This window comes from Chiroxiphia lanceolata, chromosome Z (genome assembly GCF_009829145.1).
Source record: "Chiroxiphia lanceolata isolate bChiLan1 chromosome Z, bChiLan1.pri, whole genome shotgun sequence".
Taxonomy (NCBI): Eukaryota; Metazoa; Chordata; class Aves; order Passeriformes; family Pipridae; genus Chiroxiphia; species Chiroxiphia lanceolata.
Window position 1 is genome coordinate 53420303 of NC_045671.1, and position 23139 is coordinate 53443441.

General features: G+C 38.5%; 1 protein-coding gene across 4 annotated transcripts in view; it reads right to left on the reverse strand.

Annotated features, from left to right (window-relative positions):
- The window catches only part of PCSK5 (proprotein convertase subtilisin/kexin type 5), a 250123-nt gene extending 227259 nt beyond the window's left edge, over window positions 1–22864 (reverse strand). For 2 of the 4 annotated variants that reach the window (XM_032675833.1, XM_032675836.1), the window contains exons 1-2: window positions 22122–22864; window positions 738–842 (exon numbers count right to left, since the gene is read on the reverse strand). In XM_032675833.1, the coding sequence (XP_032531724.1) occupies window positions 738–842; window positions 22122–22319 (303 nt within the window). In that variant the 5' untranslated portion in view covers window positions 22320–22864. Of the gene's footprint in view, window positions 1–737; window positions 843–22121 lie in introns of those variants that run through there. The other 2 variants (XM_032675837.1, XM_032675835.1) reach the window with 2 other exon arrangements.
- Window positions 22865–23139: the final 275 nt, after the last annotated feature.

Sequence of the window (23139 nt, forward strand, 5' to 3'; positions counted from 1 at the left end):
TTGCATGAACAGCATAAAAAAAGCTAATCAGATCTTCACCAAACTTCCTTTCTGAAAGAAAACCAGAGGAAATCCAATTCTACAGTTAGTGACGAAGCTACTAATCATTGAAATTAAAGGACTAAAACCAAAGTGTGTCTTGAATAAAGATACAGGAGGATATCATACTTAAGTATAAATCAGTAATTACATTATGTTGACAGTTACCTATTATAGTGTATACTACAAAGAAATGGCACTATTTTTCCAACAGATCTCAAAATTAAGAACAGCGGGAACTACCAAAAGGACCACAGAATAGAGTATTCTTCTTAATCCCTCATAAGCAAGTCTAGAAAAAAGACCAAAAAAAAGCAAGAGAAACTTCCCTCAAACATTGTACCATCCCACATTGCTCATTTTCATTTTGAAAGCTGGTTGTTTTACAGAAGGGGATCTGTAGACATAAATGTTATGCATGTGGTTTTGCAGAGGGGCACAGCACAGTGATTAGTGCATTAACAAAATTCCTGTACTCATCCAGGAATAATGTTGGACCTCATGTTCCAAGAACAGTACATACTTAATAGCATGGTATTGTCTTCACTTTGTTTTAATGAGAAGCAGAACCTTAGAAAACAGATAGTGTGTCAATTCTTGTAATGCTGTATGCCGTTCAGATGAATGTCCTCTGGGATAATATTTCATATAAAAAATGCAAAGGCTTTTTCCTCAGACACATGTGTGGAGTTTCTTACCTTTGGTTCCATTGAAATGAAGCTGTGGGTACCTCTACTTGAGAGAACTGACCTTTTAATTGTTTTACTATGGTAGAAGTGGTAGTAATCCTTCAGTGTTCCAATCTGTAAGAGTAGGGAAGAAAAAAGGATAAGGAGACTTAATTTATGAAAACTGGTTTTCTGTTTTTCATTTCTTAAAGTCTATAAATTATGCAATTTCCTGTGTGCTGAAATGTTACTTGAACCCACTGATCATCTTTCAAAAGAAAGACATACGATATGAAATAGATGGAGTATCCTTCAGGCAGTAACTGCATAACCAAAGATTATAACTGAGCTGCTTAGTCTGGCTGTATCTACCTTTTTAATGTTTAATTTATATGCAGTACTTTAAGTAATTCTATATCAATCTATATCCAAACTGTCCTCAAATGCCAAGTATTTCAATCACCAAATGGTTATAGGGTTATTAAAAAGCATTTCAGCTAGTTTGCTTAAGGAAATCTACTGTAAGATAGACTACATTTGGTTATTTATATAATTAAATTATTAAAAGGATATTCACAGCATCAGACTATCCGACAAGAATATATTTCTCTTTCTACCAAATGCAGGCAAAAAAGAAGTAAAAGAAAGAAAGATGGAAATGATAACTTCATAGGATAATAACTCACTTGAGGTACAAAATCAATTAATGCAAAATAGCAAATTTCACAATTTCACAATGGTACAATAAAAATGCTTTTTATTCATCCCTTCCGTACACAGTAGCAACATAAATGTTAAACTAGGATGGCCTTCACAATTTGAAAAAGAAATTTTCCTTTCAGAGTCATTACTATCTAAACATGCATAATTTGAAACTTCAGCTTCACTCAAGTAAAAACAAACATTCAGTCTCACCATCTTTGGGAGAATGTCTTTCCAAATAATTTGGAATTTGCCCTACTATTGCACTGCAAATCTTGTATGACATTTAATAATTTAGTTTCAGGTTCCTCAATCATGAGTAAAAAAGGGAGAAATCGAGCTTACTGTCATTTCAAGTTGAAACTCAAAGTGACCTCAGGAAACAGGCTTGGTTTTGTAAATAGAGATTAATGGAATCACCAGAGAGGATGGAGCAACACTTGGAAACTTTAATCTTAAAAAATCCCACAGTATTCTGAATTTGCATCTATAAGAACACACATGTAGGAAACTTGAAAGTTCAAGAGTAAAGACTCAAAGAGAACTGGAAATAACTTAGTGAAAAATTCCAAGAATATACTTTTAGAATATTAGAAAACAAAAATCTTGAGACAATATCAAAGTATACTATTAAGAAACACTGACAGAAAATCTCAACAATTTAAATCAATTTGCCTAATGGGGAAAACTGCATTAGTTAGAGGGGTTTATTTTTCTAGTTATTTACCGAAGGCTAGCCCTAGCTGACCACTCTGAGGGCACCCAAAACAGCAAACTTAGGAGATGACCTAATTGCACTTCTGGAGGTCCTACAGTTTAGCTTCTACTAGAAGAGACTGGAGGGATCTGTGTGTTCTACCTTCCAGCCCAAACAGGACAGCATGAGGCTTTGTCATCCTTGTCAGCTGTACTCCTCTGAGATCTTGAGCTGAGGAGATAGAATTAAGCCCTGGGAATTTCATGTGGTAATTGCAATGCCATGTCTTCCAAGCACCAGAGTTTTAGATAATAACAATTATTAATACTAGCAGTGGTTATTTAAAATTGTGAGATTTACAGCTTTAGCTCATAACTGTCAAGGAATTAAAAGGATCTCAATTTTTTTAAATGAAATCTAATTCATATTCACTGTGCCTCTCACAGTAAAGTTACACTAGCATTATGAAAAATTTTGTTGCCTTCTTTTCACTTAGTGGGAATTTACTTAGACCTTCCAAATCCTTGGACCACTAGGGGAAGAGTTAAACCACGGAACTACAGCACAATAAAACTTATCATTAGGTATGTTCTTGTTAAATTGTTTTTTATACTTTTAACTCCCAGGTCCTAGAGGCACTCTCAGAGAAAAGCAATGCAAAGACAGAAACACCAGAATCCTGAGCTAACTATTCTAATATTACTAGAAACTGATGGCAATTTAACACTTCCATCCTTGGGAAATCTTTTTAACCTCCTTTTTAATTTGCAGGACAGATCCAGTCTTTAAAAAGAAACAGGGAAATATTGCCTGGCCAAAAGTAAGAAGAATGGACAGCAGGGGTAGGTGAGAATTAATCTCTTTAGAAGTAATATTCATAACTGAACATTTTAAAGAGATCTATATATACGTTTTAGTTGCACTATACTGTATTTATTCAAGGATGAAATAATTTCTGGAAGTAACAATGCTACAATATCAAAGTGGCATCGCAGAAAACCAAAGCATCCACATATTCACGTTAATTTTCTATTTAAAGGTGAGAAAATCTTTGAATTTTAAAGATATACAAAACAAGAGCCAAACTTTCTGAGCTTATTCTTGAAAAACATTTATCCCATATATTCTTTTATAGTCTAAGGTAATATTAAGATAATTTAGTACATAAGTGCTGAATTAACTCATCTACATCTGCATTGTGTCCTCATGAACTCTGTAGAAAAACACAAATGCTAAAGCTAACTATTAAATATACTTCAAATGTATTTATGTGATCACCAAACTAACATATGTGACTAAGCTCTGAAAATACAGCTGAAACTTCTGTGCAGCTGAACATGAATAGGAAAGTTGCTCCAGCTACTGTGAAGGAACCTAAGAGATGCTTCTTAGCTTTTTTTTTTTAAGAGACATGTTCTAAACATCTAGCTGCAAAGTGATCTTCTCCCAGTGGGCTGAATGGAAAACAATATGTTGCTGATTCAGCGAATTGGATCCCTGTTTCTCCAGTCTTTAATAACTTTGGTTCTAAATGGATTTCAGAAAGGAAGACAGATCAGCTCCAAATTTGGTTCTGAACTCTGTAAAGCACTAGAAGAGCCAAAGTGGTGCAGAAACACCCTGTGCAGACCTGGAACATAAAACACTATAAATTGGCGGATCGATGTATTTCACATGGGGCTGAAGATATGATCCTTCCTGTCTTGCAAAAATTTCCAAACTGCTACAGTCCCTGTCAGAAGAAAATATCAAAAACATGAAGAAAGTTTATCAGGTTTACTATTATCATCTCATTTTAACAAAATCACTTCAACTCTATTTCAAACTTTTAAATTTCTTCAGATTGAAGCATTTTCATTTTTCTCTGAATTATCATTTCTGGTGTACTCTGCATAATGTGACAACATTTTTAACATTTTCATAGAATCACGGAACAGCCTGGGTGACACCAAGCTGCGGTTGACACATTAGGGACCAGATGCCATCCAGAGGGACCAGAACAAGCTTGAAAATTGGGCCTATGGGAATCTCATAAGGTTTAACAAGACCAAATGCAAGGAGCACTTAAAATTTAAATGGGAAATCTCACAAAGTGAGCCCACAGCCTTTACTGATCCCTGTTGGCCCCTTGTTATCCGTAAGTATAGAGAGGTTCACACTGATACTACAGAAAACTGCCACTCCTTTCCTTCTTGTGTCCCTCCAGACTTAAGCACTAAGACTCTTCAATTCAGGGTTCTCATCTCAGCATTTATGGGCAAGGAAACACTGTAGAGGTTATTAGCTGTTCACTGACCTACTCAAATTAAAGCACTCCTATCTGTAAAGAGCACATTCATTCAAGATGTGGAACCTAAACTTGATTTGTATTGTAAGAAGCAAACTGTGTACTGGGGTGGATTTTTTTCCACAGTGACAACACCTTCCCAACCTTCAGCTTTCTTGTCCAAAACCCTACTGTTGGGTCACCAGCACACTGAGGTTGGAAGAGCAACCACCATAAGGACAACCACAGAGCTGCTCCCTCATCTGAGCTGCAGACTGAGATGGGGGCTCTTTCTCTCCCAAATAAAAGCTCAGACTGAAAGCTTTTTTATGGTTTTGTTGTTTGGGGTTTTTTTCATAATAATGGGGAATTTCACCTACTGTATGTCATTCACAAGAAGTAACAGGAAGGTTTTCCCACAGATGTTCACCTCATTGAAGTGAAAGATTGAACCTCTTTCACTTTTAGACAATTTGTGGCTCTCACTAAAATTGATTTATGGAATATTTAGGGGAGATAAGCACAGGCCCTCCCGACTTTTTTCAGCCTGAAATCTAAAGGCTGAAAGAGACAAGGCCTCTATCCAAATATTTGGGCTGTCTGCTACCCACCTGTTGGGCTGATATCCTACACTACGCTGTATGAGTTAAAACTGTTGCCTGGATTACTACAGGCATTAAAAAAAAAAATAACATTAAAAAAAAAAGCTGAAACCACCTACTGAACGCTATGGTCATCTTGAACTGCAGTGGTAAAGATAATACTGCTCTGATTAACAGTCTAAAAGACAAAATAATAATGTTTAGACTCCGTATTAGAGAGTGTCTGAATCTGTATGTTAGACGAATATCTACCAGATGGGATACAGTGTCCACAGTTATTTAAGTAGAACAATTCAAACCAACAGCAGAAAGAAGATGCTGTGGGAGTGAACACACATTGTCACTGCAGACACAACCCAGACTACACTATAAGCTTGAATTCCAGCTATGCTTAAATGCCCAAGTAACCCATTTTCACCCATTTTTTAAGCTGAATTACCTAATAAAAATTCAACAGCTCAAACTGTGAAGACATCTCTGTATGTGCTCAAGGTAGGAACAGCCTAACTTGCCAGTTCACATCTTTGCTTCCCCCACATTCTTTTCACTTCAAGTTTGTTTTAAAGGGAACTGATGTTGCTGTTCCTGAATAGTGACACTGAACAAGCTGAGCTTGGTCTTAAAAACACTTCTCCTTCCTGAAGCATTTTTTGAGTTTCCTGGACAGAAAAAAACCCTATACTGTAATCAAGAGTTCTTGCTCAGTTTAGTAAACCTTTGGTCTGGAGGACAGGATAGTTCAGCTGGAAAAATGAGGTTCCCTTTTGAACCACCCAAACACTGAAAAACAAACAAAACTCCAAAACAGGCAAATAAATTTAAAAAATACACGGCTATTACAGCAGAAGCATCAACATTTTCACAGAAACAAATCAGTTTGCATCTCTTCAACATTGTAGAAACATGCTAACGGTTTATCACTTAACCATTGACATTCCCTCTCCTGTTTAAATAGGAAGAAAAGCATATCACCTCACTGAATTAAAATACACCACTCCAGACTTTTGTATTTTTCATTTATGTTTCAGTTATTTGCATGGAGAAATTTTGTCTGGACATCTACTTTGAGCTACAAAAGTACAGTTTGGTTTTTTAAACAGCTAATGTCAAAAATTAATAACAGCCACTAAAATAAAGTAGCTCTGCATTATGTTCTTTCAGATAATGTCACTGCTGTTGCTTACATGCTGCTGTATTTTGCTTTTAAAATAAAGTAGCACAATAACTCTTTCAATCGAAAAATAAACTTCAGCCTTTAAATTTTCATGTGCCTTTGTCAGTATATTCTGACATTGACTATAATTCTTGATATCATTCTAATTCAATATAAAAGTTTTTTTCACAGTCACTTTGACAATTTTAATATGAATTTGAATTTTTATCTATATGTTAGGAAGCTTTAAAATTATTAGAAAATACTACTGTAGCTAAACTAAGTAAAAACACAGTTTAAAAAGAATGTCAAAAAAAATTTCAATTTGCAGTGGAAACACTTAACATTTGAGTTGTTATATTTCATTTTGGATTGCCTCTATAAAAATAGTTTTTCTCACAGTTTTTCTTTTCAAGGCTTTCTACTGCATTCCAGAGTATAATCTAAACATATTTATAGTCTCAATTCTAAACTATAATTAAAATTAAAATCTAAATTTAAATTTAGAATTGTAAATTCCTAGTTAGATTTATTCTAACATGTTTTTCAATATCAAAATTCTACTTCTCTAAATAGATAAATGTTTTATTAAAAATATATTATAAAATATATTTAGCAATATAAAACCGGTTAAGTTTCCCCCGAAACTCCTAACTGACCTATAACTTTCAAAAAGTTGATGTAAATTGGTAAAAGCTTCCTACATCCTACCTTCTGCATAAAGGTTACTTTGTAGAGGTGTATTTTAAAACAAATATTGTCAAATGAAATTCTGCTTTTTGACATTACAGTACCTTTAGAGCTCTGTCAGTAAACTTATTTAACATGTGGAATTACTTGGAGAAATAAAGCAAAAAAAACCTAACAACGAAATAGCAAATAGCAACATAAAGTGTTTTACATCATTAAAAAAAAACACCAAAAGTTTTGTCAAGTTCAACTAAGCCACAACTAAGTTTTAGTACAAACTAGGAGGTAAGATTAATTTAGATATTAAAATATATACATTTGAACTGTATCATAGCTTTATTCTAACACACACTAAATTACACTCATTTATTAATAAATTTAATAAACTTTAATAAATTTCCTGCTATATAGGATGAACAATCCTTCCAAAGAGGATTGTGGAACCTTTTATATATTATATATTTGTATAAATCCTGTTGTTGTTGAAATTACTTTCTGCCTTACTGAGTTCTAAAAGGTGGGAGAGGTTAACTGATTTTCTTCAAATAAAAAGACATTTTGATCATATTTCACTAAAAACAATGCTACTTCAAAAAGTGCAGGGGAAAAAAAGCATACTGAAGCCAAATCATAAAAAACATAAATCCCAGGTGAATAAAGCCAAGGAAAAGTTGTCTGAATAAAGTTCAGGTAAAAATGATGTTTTGAGTTCTACATAGACAAGCAGTGAAGAGAACTGTTCCTTACACCTCACAGGTAACAGCAGACTACAGTAAATACATATTCCTTCCAAAAATTATGATGAAAGCAGGGCTTGAGCTTGGCCCTTACCCTTCCTCGTTGCAGCTCCGAGAAGAACATGCATCAGTCTTTATGGGAAGACAAAGAGCTGGCAGCCCTCCTTGAACCTGAGGTGTGCTGCGCATTAGCACCCTCTGAACATCTGCTATGTGATAACCCTTCCCTGGAGATGAGAGCATACAAATATGCCCTCAGTGATGCTAAGAATGAATAAAATGTGAGAAGCTGAAGATATGTGTTGATTGTTCAAACATTAAATTGGAAAAAAATCTCACTATAGTACTTGAAACTTTCTTTCAGGGTCCGTAAGGGTTTCATCCACCTTTTCTCTATGACTGATAAACACGTTATGATTATTAGAACAATATTTTAAAAAGTAGCTAAAAATTAATGAACATAAGGTCCTTAATTATTGCACAGGGAGTGGTAGGGGGCAGGGTTTTATGAACTGCAGGTTTCATTTTCCAAGAGATATATGAACCTAAAACATTTGGAGGGAAATGGTGAAGGAACCCATTGCCACATCTGTCACATGAAATGTTACCACTCAAGTACAATGATGGGCATTAATAACTGCAACCCCAGTTTCACTGTGAGCTTTGCCTAATGTGGCATTGCAGCAATTGGCAAGTTCATGTCCCTGTCAAATAAAGTAATGCAAGGTTGCTCAGCAACCTCTGATCGTGGGTTTGCAGTTCCAGAGTAACATTACATTTTTTGTGAAAATTCTCAAAAGGAAATCAATTACTGCCTTCATTCCCATTAATCTTTTCTATACTTTCTTTTCAATACAGAGAACAGCATAATGCAAACTGGTAGTTCAAGCCTGATGAGTCATCACCTTATTTCTGCAAGGAAAAAGGAGTGCAACAAAGTGTATTTATATTATGCTGAACAAACAAAATTAACCTCTGCTGTATTTCGACTGACTTCAATGCAGTAATCAAGCATTTGCAAGTTCAAGTCATAAAAAACATATTCTTTTATCTGCAAAGGAGCTGTTAGACAATATCATAGAATCACAGAATATGTTGAGTTGGAAGGGATCCACAAGGATCATTGAGTCCAGCTCTTAGCTCTGCACAGGACAATCCCCAAGCATCGCACCATGTGCCTGAGAGCATTATCCAAACGCTTCTTGAACTCTGTCAGGTTTGGTACTGTGACCACTTCTCTGGAGAGCCAGTTCCAGTATAGTAATATTTTTTTCAGTACACAGCCTCCACAAATGAAGCCATCGAAAAGGAAACAAATACATTTAACATTTTGAGGAGGCCAAACAAATTGCCACTGCTTTCTGAAATCCTTCTTCCTGTTCCTAACTCACTACTCTGTAATTTAAAACATCTAAATGACATATTGCATCATCCGAAATGAGTTTTGTCACTATTTTACTGACTTCCAATCCTATTTCATGTTGTACCTCTGAAACAAGTAAACTGATGAGACAATGACGATGGATATTCATGCAGTATATCATGAATGTGTAAGTAGCAAACAGAACTGCCATATTCTGTACATAATCAACCACTCCAGAGTCTAAGGATTATTGTTTCTTTGTCATGTTTCTTCACCTGTACTCTCTGATATGTAATTATAATAAAGCATAAGAATGGGAGTTGACAAAGTTCTGACAAAACTATTTCATTCATGCAAACAGTATAAATGGTAATTAAAAACAGGTTTTATTTTTTAACAAAGTTAGAAAGACTGTTAAATCTCTATCCAGTTATTTAAACATCAGTATAAAACTAGTAAGCACATTAATAGCAAGAGAATTTGTAACATTCAAAATTACTAATGTGATGACCTAAACTGGTCACACTGTTTCCAGGGAATATGTATATCGCCGGCAATAAACCTTTTCATGCTGTACTTGGTCTTACAAATCCGAACTCAGCTCTTATTGGTCATAGTAGGTTTTCTTTAACTCTTTCTCATGAGACTTGATTTAAGCAATTTCCTCTTCTATCACCAATATAATTTACCAAAGTAATAAAGAAGTGACTCACGGGAATATCTGAGTTATATTCATCTGTGGGGCATATGTAGGCACTAACTCCAACACGATGAACCTAGATTATACTTCTTCAACTTTGAACTCTAGCAAAGTCTGATATCTTCCACTCTGGACAACATGCTGAACCAAATACAGAGAAGCATGCAACTTGTGCACACGTTACTGACATATTCACCTATCTTATTTGGTTAATGCTAGAGTTGTACAAAAGTTTATACTTTTTTGTGTAAAAGTAAGGTTTGCCAGCATCCTTTATTTATATAAGCAGTCTCCACAATCCCATTGACTTCGATAAGACAACTGCAGCAACAGCAATTTACCTAACACTTTAATATGAAAACAAAAAATTTCTCTTTCACAGGATCTAAAGATACACTAAAAGAAAAAGCAAGTAAGTAAACTAGACCAAAAAAAAATCCCTAAAATTATTGCATTATGCAGCATTCAACCCTAGTAAGAAATAAAGCATCTAGATCATCCTAACTAACAATTAGTGAGTATTTCAAAAGTATTACAGCACACTGAGAGACTGTTAATTCCAGCATAGTCTCATAATATTCCACTTCAAGTAGTTATTTGCAATCACAACAATAAAAACAAAACAAAAAAGTGTCATTAATTCAGACATACACAGGTGTCTCCTGCTGTATCACTTTTTATAGTGCTGGAAGATTCAATTCAGCTTTCACTGGATTCATTGGAATTTAATGGGAGCTGCAATGGAAATTTAAGGAAGAAACAACGATTTTTTTTTAAACCCAGACCTCCGTGAGGCCTACATTTTATATTAAGCGTAGTTAATCTAATTAAGCAGTAGCTTAACCTTCTAAATTACTTCACACTGCAGAGAAAAGTCAATGAGAGCTGATACTCAATTCATAAACTAATGAAAAACAGGTTACAGCTTTCAGACACTATCCATTTCACACATTTAAAGAACATTCCTTGGTGGCCTTCTTGTTTGGACAGCAGAATCTTACAACCCGAGGGCTGAGTGAATGCTTAGCTGTCTAACTCGAAGAATTTTTTTTCTTGGAGAAAGGATCAAAGTTTCTACTGTATATTTGTTTAATACATTGATACTACATATAAAATACCAAAATACTGAAATAGGGAAAAGATGGTCATTAAGAATGATAGTGAATTGGTTAAAACCATGTATTCTTTATAAATGGATTTGCATTTCCATTTTGAAAACATTTGTTTTCAGAGTCCTACAAGATAAGAAACATCAGAAGAACAATACAGATGCCAGTCACTGCCAGAACTATTTACTGTGCAGTTATGTGTGTCAGATTAGCATTTATATTTGCCAGGCAAGAAATGGAAATTGCTCAAACTTCACAAGATTGGAATGGTATTTATCTACAAGAAAGCTTTCAAAAGAGCAGTCTGTTGCAACAGTAGAACCATTTATTGACGCCAACACAGCCCACAGCCCTTTTAGGTCACAGAATGGTTAACTCTTATAGCAAGCAATGCTTTGCAATTCTGTTTAAATCCAGTTATCAGTTTTCCCAGGTGAGGGTTTTGTGATCTGTCAGTTGGCCATGCTCATCATACACTGGGATTCATCAGAAGAAATCTGTTGTTCACTGACAATGGAAATTTAAACTACTCTGTGCTGAAGCAAACATATTGCTTTGTCAGACAGGCAGAAAGAAATAATGACAGTAATGCAGCGATGGGCACATGTCAAGACTGTCAAAGAAATCCCAGATATTGCCATACATTTTTTCTCTGGAATGAACTTTTACTTCAACTAGGTATGAATAAAATCCTATTAATGTTGCGCTTTCAATTCATGGAAAACAAATTATTCCCTTCACAAAAGAGCAAACAGGAAAACTGTATACAGTATCACAGTTAATACTGTCATGCTAGCTAGGGCTGGAGTTCTTTTGTGGTGGTGATGGGACGCATCTGGTCTGTCAGCCTTCCTGATATAATTGGGGTACATGCAAATGCATTTCTAATATCCTTACTAAGAGACTATTGAGATTTTCATAAACTGCTACTTCATGGAGTATAATACTTCAAAAGTGGAAAAAGCTGATGTGAGCTGTAAGACCACTTTGTGGGTATCTGCACTGGTTGCACTCCACACCCAACTGATAAAACTACCAGTGGCTCAGGGTGGAGCTTAGCTGCTCAAGAAAAAAGAGTTTATTCTGCAGTTCAGTCATACAGGGAAGGGGTGCTTACTAATTTCCAAGAGAGGTAGGGGACCTTTGCCAGCTTAAAGCCCTCCCATTGCTGTTCATTCATGCTTGGTTCACTGGAGCACAGCATAATCACAAAAGCCTTGAACTTTTTTCAACGTTTAGTGCATGATTTGTTTGCTTCAGTTCAGCTCAGATCAATTACTGAAGATACTATACTTGATGTTCTGCAGCTCAGAATGTGGAAGGAATAAGGACAGAGCAGCTGAATAAAAACACTCAGTGAATTAAAGTAATTGAAAATCTCTCATTTAAAAAACATTTTTCATATTTCAAAACATAACAAAAATGTGATGTCAATTTTTAAAATGAGATCCGAAGCACTACAGACTTCAAAGTCACTACTAGACAAATGCGTAGAAACTAAGAAATAAGATAATTAATGTTCACTTGGATAAAAAATCACCACTTATATAGTTGTTAATAATAATAATAATAATAATAATAATAATAATAATAATAATAATAATAATAAACAGAGGAAAATTCTGTCTTACGAATTTATTCATGTTCTTTGAAGAGGTCAAGCAAACAGATAAAGAGAGATAAATAGATACACTCTGGTTGAACTTTCAAAAGGCTTTTGACAATGGCCTTCACCAACAGGTTTTAAGAATTTAAGAACTCATTGCATAAGGTCTTTGCAGAAGTAAGCAATCAAAAGACTGAAAACAAAGCTTAGGAATAATTATTTATTGATTTATTTATTAAATAGCAATTAGCTTCTTGCAATGGGTGGAGGTCCCTGATAGAGTTCTGCTGGGTACCACTGCAGAACCTCTTTCGGGACCTACACTATTTCATTATAAAAAGTGTGCATGGAGAACAGAGGGAGAAATGAGGTGTAGATGTCAGCCACGACAGATCTAAAGGCTGCAGCTGACTGTGCATGCGCTATAGAAGGTCCTTGTAAAACTGAGTCACAACAATAAAACGGTAAATGAAATCCAGTATAGGCAAAGGTGGATCAACTGATGTACAAACCTAGCTTCACACTATTTTGAGCTGCCCAGTACCATTAAGAAGTGACAATCTCAGGGTTATAGCAGACTAATCCACAAAAACTCAGCTTGATAGAAGTCCCAACAACAAATTATATACTAGTCATCAGCTGAAGTATGAAGAATAAAGCAGAGAGAACATGGCACTATGAGAAAAATGCAAGGCTCTAGTCCCTTCTATTCAAAGAAGACATAGTAGACCTGAAGAAGTTTTCAAGTGGCAGAAGAAAGATGGACAAAGATATAGTACAACTTCTGTATGAAGAATAGCAAAGTATTACGATACAATATACAGAATACAAGTTAGAGGAAAATATTTGAAATCTAAAAACCTATACAAGAATGGGAAAAATCATCTTTCACCATCTCTTACTAACATCTAACAAAGTTAGTAAGTAACAAATGAAAGAGAGGTGGTTCTCCATATAGTGAAGTAGCAAACTTTAAAATCCTTGCCACACAATATTGTGGATGCCGAAAGATTACTTTTAGTTCAAAGACAGAACAAGAATCTGGACAAAAAAGACATTGTGAACTTTTAAGTATGCAGAAACCATATCCTGCTCATGCAGGCTCCTCACCTGAAAACAGCTGAAGAGAGTGTTAGGTAGAAGCATCGGATGCTTGTTCTGTTCATCCTCTCCCACAGAAAGTAACTTAAAACCACTGTCTGTTCCTATGGCAGTGGTGTCTAGATGGATCTTCTAACTGACTCAGAACGACCTTGCATCCTTACAAGTCTATTTGAAAAAAGGCTTTTAACGTGAACAAAAATGTTCCAGGATCTATTTCTCTATGTCCTAGATGTTATACTACTGGCTTTAGAGGTGTGACACAGTGTGTGTTTTCTTTCCTGTTTGGTTTTAAGACATCAGGTTACTGTGTCAATATGTTTTACAAAGAAAGGCTCAATACCAGAAAAAGATGTTCTCTAGGTTTATCCAGAGGGCAGGCTACATATTACCATTGATTAAGCGACATATTTCTAAAAGGAGAATATGATCCAATTTTAGGCTTGAATTTTAGCCACATAGCACTACTCTGCAACACTTTCATTGCCTGCTAAGCACTCTTATACAAAACCCAGTGGTTTTGTTATAGTTTGAATAAAGAATATAGGTTTTAACTATGACTTGCAGCACCTATATAACTTCAATTTGGCCCCAAAACACAAACCTAAGTGATGCCTGTTCCCTGTTGGCACAGAAACATCCTAAAAACAAACAAAGAGGAGACAAAATGTAATTTGACCTAAATGAGGCTCCTGTTGATGGCTATCCGTTATTTAGAAACATGCCATCCCCCTGGAAGCAGATTCTTTCTATATGGGAGAGTCTGTGCTGAGAATTTTTTCTTTCCTGATTTGTTTAAAACTGTGTATTCCACAGTCTTGCCTGGTTAACATGGTTTTTACAATCTTACCTCCATCATACATCATCTTGTAATCCACAAGAACTTCCAAAACAAGCTATTCTGCCAGGACTTCATGCTGTAGCTCTGATACTCTTCTGGACTTGCCAATGTTTCATTCCAAACAGTTTTTCTTTCTGTAAGTATCAGTCAAATTGGGTCCAGCATGTTGCCAAAGAAACGCTTACTGTCTTAAGGTATAAATCTTCGGCAAGCAGGATTCTGTTTGATATTTTTTCCTGTGTTTGGCAGGTGACAAAGAGCACCACAGTTCCTCACTAGGGACCACGTGATATACTCAGATCCATGGTTGACATGTATCTCCCCACTTTGTGATTTTACAATTCATTATTTCGAGGGGAAGAGAAAGATATACTGGTCAATCACAGAACACAGCTGCAAAACATGCAACTATGATATTGGAAATATCTTGCCTGAGAAAGAGAGTTATTTATGGCATTGTACAAAGCAGTGGGGAGATTGTACACAAGCAGGCCATAATTTCTGATCGAGGCAAACAGATGCCAATCAAAACACAGCAACTATGATGACTGTAAGAGTGAGAAGTCTATGTTCTAATACGAAACTAAAAGCTACAGAAGCAAAAGTAAAGGCTGGCCCTGCAAATGAAACAGATGAGCCATTTAAGCCAAGAACAGACGTATAATACACTGGCCATGACTAATTCAGTCTATAAGTTGGAGAAAAAAAACCCACAACACTTTTAAACCTGGTTAATTTCAGACTAGTTTAAAACTGGGTTAAAAATTCTACTTAGGAACACCTTAAGGTATATAATGATCTTGTCCAATCCAATGCTATTGAGATTTTTATATTTATTTTGAGTGGATGCTTTGCAAATAAAAAACTTCATCTATATTCAAGTACCACCTGAGTAACAGTACTTTTCAAATTCCTGAAGCAGAGCACAAAAATAAACTATGGAACAGTAGGTCAAAACTATGTAAGTAAGATTAATATATCTATTTATTACAGCAGGGCAGCAAGCCCCTCTAGAAACTGTTTTGGTCAACATTTCAACTAGTGACCTGAACACTGGCATGGAAGATAACATACATGAAGAAGCAGAGATGATATGCAAACACACTGAGGGACAGGAACAGAACTCAAAACAGACACTGTAAAACAAGTCCGGAAAAGCAGGGCAACATTCAGTAAAGGCATAAGCAAGGTACTAACCTAACAAATAATAACCTACTGGATAAATTCAGGGGGGAGAACAGTGGGCTAGGAATTTAGCAGAACCAATCCGAACCATAGCAGATCACAGGCTGAACTCAGTCAAGAATGTCATATGGCTGCAGGACAGACAAACGCTGTAATGGGTTATATAAATAGGCGTGCTATCCTGAAGACAGCTGAAGGAATCCTTATGCTGTATTCGGCTGTAATGATCTGGCAGCTCTTTGCTCAAAATGAGGTTCTCTTAGAAAGACCAGAGTCAAACAACATGACTGGTCAGTGAAAGTCTGACTTACATGAAACAAAGGTAAGGACTGAGCATGGATGAAAAAATTATAAAAGTCAGTGACAGGAAGACGGAAATGCTACAACTTCTCTGATGTTGCTACTCTTTGTGTTCATAGAGAAACAAGAAACACAGGCTTTGAACTTCAGAAAGACTCATACAGTTTTGACTTCACTGGGGCAGCGCATAAGGACCACAGCCAGGCGCCGTGGAGCTTCCTTACTGAAGACCTTTGAAAACTGGGCATATATCTCCCAGCAAACATGTGGGCACAGCTGCTTCTCTTTAAGGGCACTGCAATGGACAAACCAATCTGTAATGATGACCCTCCTGCCCTTCACATCTACAGCTATTAGCCATTGTCAGTCAGAGGTTATACCAGACATGACTGATGTCATACCAGACCTATGTATACCAGTATGCATTACTGATTTACCTCGATACGCTTTACAGATTTCTTCTGGTTCTTCCATTTTAACCCAGTCTGGCCCACTTTACATACTTTGTTTGACAGAAGCAGTTTACACAAATGTTGCCATTTGTAAGTTGGGCTTGCAACTAATTGTTATTCTCAAAAGCATAATTTAGTGTTTTCCTAAGGGCTTTAAATAAAAAAATCATCACATAATTTGTAGCTTGACTACTATGCTGTTAAACAAGATTCTCATCTTTCCTCATTTTGTAACAGCATGCAAAGACTACTAGACTGCCTCTATCATCTGAAGCCATTCCTTTTATTCATCCAACTCCTAAAGAGTAGTACCAAGTTCTGTTCTCTCTCCCTCCTCCCTCTCATTTTTAACTGCAGAGACAAGAGAACTTCTGCTAAGTATGAAGTAATAAGCCATGGAATACCTTTTGTAGTCTCTGGTATGTGCGGGTATACTGGTTCTGTGGCATGTGAGCATTTGGAAAAATTTTGTTTCAGACTTGGATTTTTCAAATATTAAATTTTAGTAAGAGTATACTCTGTTTCAATGCTGTGACCACCCAGGCTCTTAAGGTGTATGTCTCTTCTATTATCTGCCTATATTATGGGGTAGTTGAACTTTGCACACAGAGGCCTACCATCCTCCCTTTCGGAGACATCCATGTAAAGTGGTGGAGACCATAACAGCAAATTCCTTCCTTTGCTGAAGACAACAGCCTTCGTTTAGGCTTTTTAGCTCAAAATGAGTTTCCTTTTCCCTTAACTGAATGCTTTTTTACTTGTCTTCCAATTTGAATAATTTAGTTTGCAAAATTTACTTCAGCCTTCTATCAGGAATATATTTGGAAAAATGAAAAACAGCCATTCCTCCTATTTTTTCTGATCAGTTGACCTTGGAACACAACTTCTTCTGTGCCGTCACTGGAACCTCAGGTTTAAAATGAACTAATATTTACTAATTCTTTGTGTGATTTGCTGGCATTAAATCTATAAATCCCCAAATAAAAAAAAAACACCAAGCAAACCCATAAAACAAACAAACAAGAAAACACCAAAAAAATCTGCCACCACAGAATATGTACTGGCAAATCACATCAGCATTTACATTATTTAAAAAACCACATCTGTATATCTAACTGTGACTCCTACGCCACACGTCAAAATTAGCACACTTAGGTATCTTTTGGCTTATAGTGTGTACTCCTTGAAGGAAGAAAATTGGAGGGACAGGGTAGTCTGTCACTTGTCAAGGGCAGGGAGTAAGCTCCTAGGTTCTGAAAGAGATCAGAAAAGTAAAACTACTGGAAAAATACTATTAGGAGAGGAAAGATGTGATCTGGAAAAGTGCTAACCCATCCTCAGCCCCTGCCTAGAATTAAGAAAGAAAAAAGGAATAGAAGGATCTGAAGTTTACTCCTGAACTAAATAATGCAGTATCTATCTCCCTTGTTGGAGCCACAGATAAGATATTTTAATCTCTTCCATTATTCAATCACCTTTGGGGTATCAACTGTCTGTTTTTCTTGTGCTCCTGAACCTTCAGTTAAAATCTACTGCCTGAACAAGAAACTCCTGGCACTTGATGACAGCAAAGTAGTCACAATATTTAAGCCAGTTGTACAACATGCTATACAGACTATATGCTTAATCCTTGACGGCTACTAACAGCGGAAGAAATGTTCCCGAAAGTCAGTGACAGATACTTTGTTCTAAGAGAAAGGTCTGCTTTATGCAGCCACTGCAAGATAGAGAACATGTCCACAAGGAGCTGCTGGGGGATGCATTATACCCCAAATTGCTGTATCCAGCATGTAACTTAGAAAAACTCCTTGGCTGTTTTGCATTATACTTTCTTACTGCAGTTCCAGAGGGCTTGCTAGTCCAGACCACTGTCTTAGAAAACCCAAACAAGAAGAACAGATTTTTTTTTTCACAAGAGAAGGATTTGCTTGCTAGAAAAACTACTAATTGCATTTCAAGGGTAGGCCAGAAAAGCTTGCAATACATTGGGGAAGGAGAGGGGGAGGGAAGAGGAAGTCACCCCTATGCATTTACATCCCGATATGACATATGAATGCTATTTTAAAGTCCAGTGAAACACAGGAGACACACCTTACATTGGTAATATAGGAAACAGAAGATAAATAAGCAATAGGAATCAAAACATATAGCCTAGAAAAACAGAGAGTAAAAGAGGATTCTTTCTCTGTTATGCTGTGTCCCCTAAAAATTAATGCAAAACTCCTCTTTTCAATGAACAGAGAAGCTAAAGCTTCAAGTTTCCATAACAAGACATGGAGACCACAGAAGAAGTTTGAGAGCAACAAGAGTTTAGCAGAAAGTGTGAGTAGGAGTTCTCCACTGCTCCTTCTCACCAGCAGGTGATCTCAAGGCCTCTTTTAACACTCCTGCCATCTGTTTCTGATTGACTTGTCCAGTCATTCAGGTAGCCTTTGCAGCTCCACCATGGCAATAAAAATGGACTTGAAAGGTATTTCAAGACTCAGCTGGACATTCTCCAAATCCCACAAGCATCAAAAAAAAAAAGGAAACTTAAATTCCTCCTGTTACCAGGAATGCATTAAATAACAAAAACTGGAAGAAGGTATGTTGGCCAGTGTTTACAATTCAGAGCCTTCCTGGATCTACTATCTTGTCTCCACTGATCAACTTCGTGTACTTTTCAATGCCATTTTTCCACAAATACAAAATTAACAGAATGGCTGGTAAGAGTAAGACCTTCAGAACTCCTCTTTTCCACTATTCCCTTCACCTCTAATCACACAATTAACTGTTGTCAGAATACTCCTGGTTTGTAACTGATTTCCATTTTTATACAGTTTCACTACCTCTTATCTTGAACATTTTAATTAGATTATTTTTCTGGGTAATTTGTACTGAGTTGGTTCTTTGGAACAGCTGTAGTGGAATTCGGATTTAGCTTTTTGCACTTTCTTCTTAGAGATGAGCTTTTAATTTTAATTTAACCAAAAATATTAAACCTACTGTGTAACCCTATGAAAAAATTCCACTTATTGGTTATCTCTTTCAATGTTTTCATATGAGAAAATTCTGCATACTGGTTATCTCTTTCAGTGTTTTCATAGTGTATTCAATTAAGAGAATGTCTTTCAACATCTCACGCAAAAGAGATTTTAAAATTGCTTGCAATTGTTTCTCAATAATAAACAGGGGGTAGTTGCCCTATTCCCATCTTCTTTCGCATCTTCTCTTTTGTGTCAAACATCTTCCTGCTTTTCCAAATATATGCAAAAAGCCTGTTACAGGCAAGTCTAACTCATCAGTCCAGACTGCCCCTCCCTTTCTCCAAAAGTTACTTTCTCCAAAATCTTACTCCATTTACCCATCTTTACCAAGACATACAGTCTACAAAGAGTGATTGAGAGGCTTTATAAAAAACAATGCATTTTATTTATTTGTTTAAGAAATACAGTTATAGTTATTTTACACAGGCTTTAAACCATATATATTAAACTGTTAAGCTACATATGGTCAGACCACAGCCATTTGGATTATTTTATAAACTCTGAATTCTCAGATTATAAATTCTATCTAGCAACCAGGGCAGTATGATGAAAACTGTACAAGCACTAGCAGGGAATAAAAGAACAAACATTAGACTGACTACCAACATAATAAATGTGCTGTCACGGAAATACCATTTGGACATAATTTTGCAAGAAGTTATCAGAAACTGAACAATGGCCACGAAAGGAAACCTGTGTAGGACTTTGTGTAAATGCACACCACTTCTTAGTGCATGTAACGGTAGTGGTAAGCCATATGTTGGCACAGCACATTGACATCTAGCACCCAGTTACTCCATTCCAAAATACATACAGGAAGTTCTGTGGAATTTCTTCACATATGCCCACCGTGTGCTTCTTCTTATTAAAGACTAGTTACAGCCAGAAGGTAAGGAGTAACCCATCAGTCTAATTCACGTCATTACAGAAGTTTTCTTTCTCATGTATTCATCATTTAATATTCTTATATCTGTCTTTGACTTGCACTCTCCCTACCTGTGTAACTAAGTAAAGGTACTGGTTCTCTTTACATCTGTATATTGGCTCTCTTTTTATCTGTATACCCAGTAAAGTATTTTCCAGCTTTTCATTATTTATATTCTCTATTTTCTCTCATTCTCATCTGTATACCCAATCAGAAATTTATCCATTATTGATATCTCCTAGCTGTATGCATGGCACTTTCACCGACATATAAGAAACTATTGTGGCTCACTACATTCTTTTCCTAATTCAACATAAGGTCTGGATATGCAAAGTATAAAACGGCAGGCTCTGAGTTGGCCAACCAGTCTGACAAAATTAAAAACCAGGAAAAGTGCATCCTGCAACCAATTGGGTATATAATGGCCTAGACAGGAATACAGAGAAACACCTTGAGTAAAAGACGTGTAACACATACACAAAAAAAGTGATCAATGTAAAATATTTTGTCCTTGGATTCCTAAAGAGTAGTTTCAACATAGTAGTTCAATTTTTACATGAAAGCTTGGTCCTAAATTTTTGTGCATCCAACTGGAAGTAGCACTGCCTGCTCACCTAGGCGCTACAACAGAGAAGTTGGTGTCATTTTTTCATTAGGTAACTGCATCTTTACACATCGTATTTCGTGCTACCTTAGTGACATTTTCCAGCTTCTCTCATGTAAATTATTTATCTTAACAGACTGCACAGCTGTCTTATTCTGGCTTGCAATGATTGGGTACATGTGGGAGATATGCTTCAGACTTTTGAGTCAATGATGTTGGAAGTGGGAATTCATTTTAAAACATAATAGTAATCGGGTCTCACTTTGATCTGATTGATATGAAATGCCTGCTGTGTAAATGCAGCTGCATTTTTGTGAATTTCATGTATAAAAGGAAGCCTTCTGTACCTGTAAATGCTCATTTCTAACTTTTCAATTCATGTAGTAAAAACTGTCTAGAAAGAGTGTACTTGGATGTTTACACCCAAGTTGTAAATAACAATGGAGTTGTTTATTTTTTCGGCATTCACCTTGTAAATCCTACACATACAATTCATATTTTGATGGCAATTGCGAGGGATAACTAGAAAACTGAGTATAAACACCATCCGAAAAAGCATTGTTAGGACATTTTATACAGAACTGTGCCTAGTTGTAGCAGGGAGCATTATTCAGTATGACGGGATCCAGTGTTTACTCACTTGCAGTTTCTAAATCTGCCTGGATCCAAGAATTTTCTGACAGTGTGATGTGTGGATCTAGCGAGCTCAGGTACGGCCCCGGCCCTCTGGTGCGGTCTCCTTCCCCGCGGAACCCCGCCGGCAGCCACACGTCCAGCAGCCGCTCTGGGACACCCTTGCCACCACCTCCTTCCGCACGCCCCGCCAAAGCGGGGGTCGGGACGCCCCCCGCGGCCGCAGCTGCCACGTCCTGGCTGCCGGAGAGACAGAAGGGCACTCGCTGCAGAACGAGCTCCTCTTCTACCGGCGCTTTTCAATTTGCAAGGTGGGGGCAGGAGGGCGCCCGCGGCGGAGCGAAGTTCAGCCGCCGCGAAGGCAGCGCGGCGGCGGGACGCCCCTCGCCTACGCTCTCCCCTTCCCGCCCCGCGCCCCGCTTCACACCTCGCCTCGTAAGAGGAGGCCACAGCCCCAACCCCTCCGGCATACCTGCCTCCGCGCATCACCTCCCGCGGCCCACGCCGGGAGGCCGGGGCGCCGGGCGGCTTCGCGGGCCGCCCCGCGGCGGCGGCGGGGCCTGAGGCGGGGCCGGGGTCGGGCAGCGGCCGCGGGGCTGCCCGTCCCTTGCCCTTGTCCTTGCCCCTGTCCCGGCGGCGCAGGGCGGCGGCAGCGCACCCTGCCGCCCGCCTGCCGGCCACAGCGCCGGCGCCCGCTAGGAAGTAGTTGTGAGTAGGGTTACCTGTCCTATATTGACGTATCCGTATTTGCTCGCTACCCTGTTGGCCTCCGGGAGCCCCCCGGTTATCCGCACAGCCCAGTGGTTGGTGTAGAGGCGCGTCCTGCAGGCGGGCAGCAGGAACCCTAGCACTAGGGCGAGCCGGCAGAGAAGGTCCCCGCCGCCTCCGCCTCCCCAGCAGCAGCGGCGCTTCCAGCCCATCTTCTCCTCCTCAGCACACAACCCCCACAAAACTTCTTCCTTCTTCCGAGACGCTTCTCCTCACCTCCGGGGGGCACCGGCGGCGCGTCCTCCGAAGTTACCCCGAGGAGGAAACTAGGAAGAGCTTGGAGTAGTGCATTGAACCGCCCGGGGGTTAAATGATGAGGGGTTGGGAATAGTGGTTCTGATCAGTGACTGCTGCTGTCTTCTCTTCCCGTCGCTCTCCGGGGTAACTTGCTCGGAAAGCTTCTCTCACAGTTCCTGAGCGCCAGCTTCTCCCTCTTATCCCCAGCTATATGGGAAGTCGTCTCTCCGCGGGGAGGAGGGTTCCTTCTCCCTCTCTCCGCGTTTCCCTCCGCTCTGACTTCCTTCCCCCTGCCAAGCGGTCTTCAACGTCCTCTCCCGCGTCTGGCTTTTCTTCGCCTGTACTCGCTCCCCAGGACCACTGGGACTCCGGCGGCAGGCGATGTGTGAGTGTTGGCAGCTGAGCGCCTCAGTGCACTCTAGCTCGGCCACCTCCCTCTCCCTTCTCCCCTCCCTCCTCCTTCTCCTCCGCCTCCTCTCCCCGCCCTCTCTCCCGCAGCGCCGAAGGGCAGGGGAAATGGCAGCCGCGTTGGGCCCACGTTGTGCTGGTCTCTGCGCTCCCGGGCCCCGGGCTATAGCTGGCCCCGGGCGTCGCTGCCCCCGAGCGCTCTTCCCTGTTCCCCATCGGGCCGGGAGGCTGCCGCCCCGCTGGCGGGGCTGCGGCAGCCGCGGCGAGGTGCGAGGCCTGCAGCAAGGCCTCGTGCCCGGCACCGGCGGCGGCCTCCCGGCCCTGCCC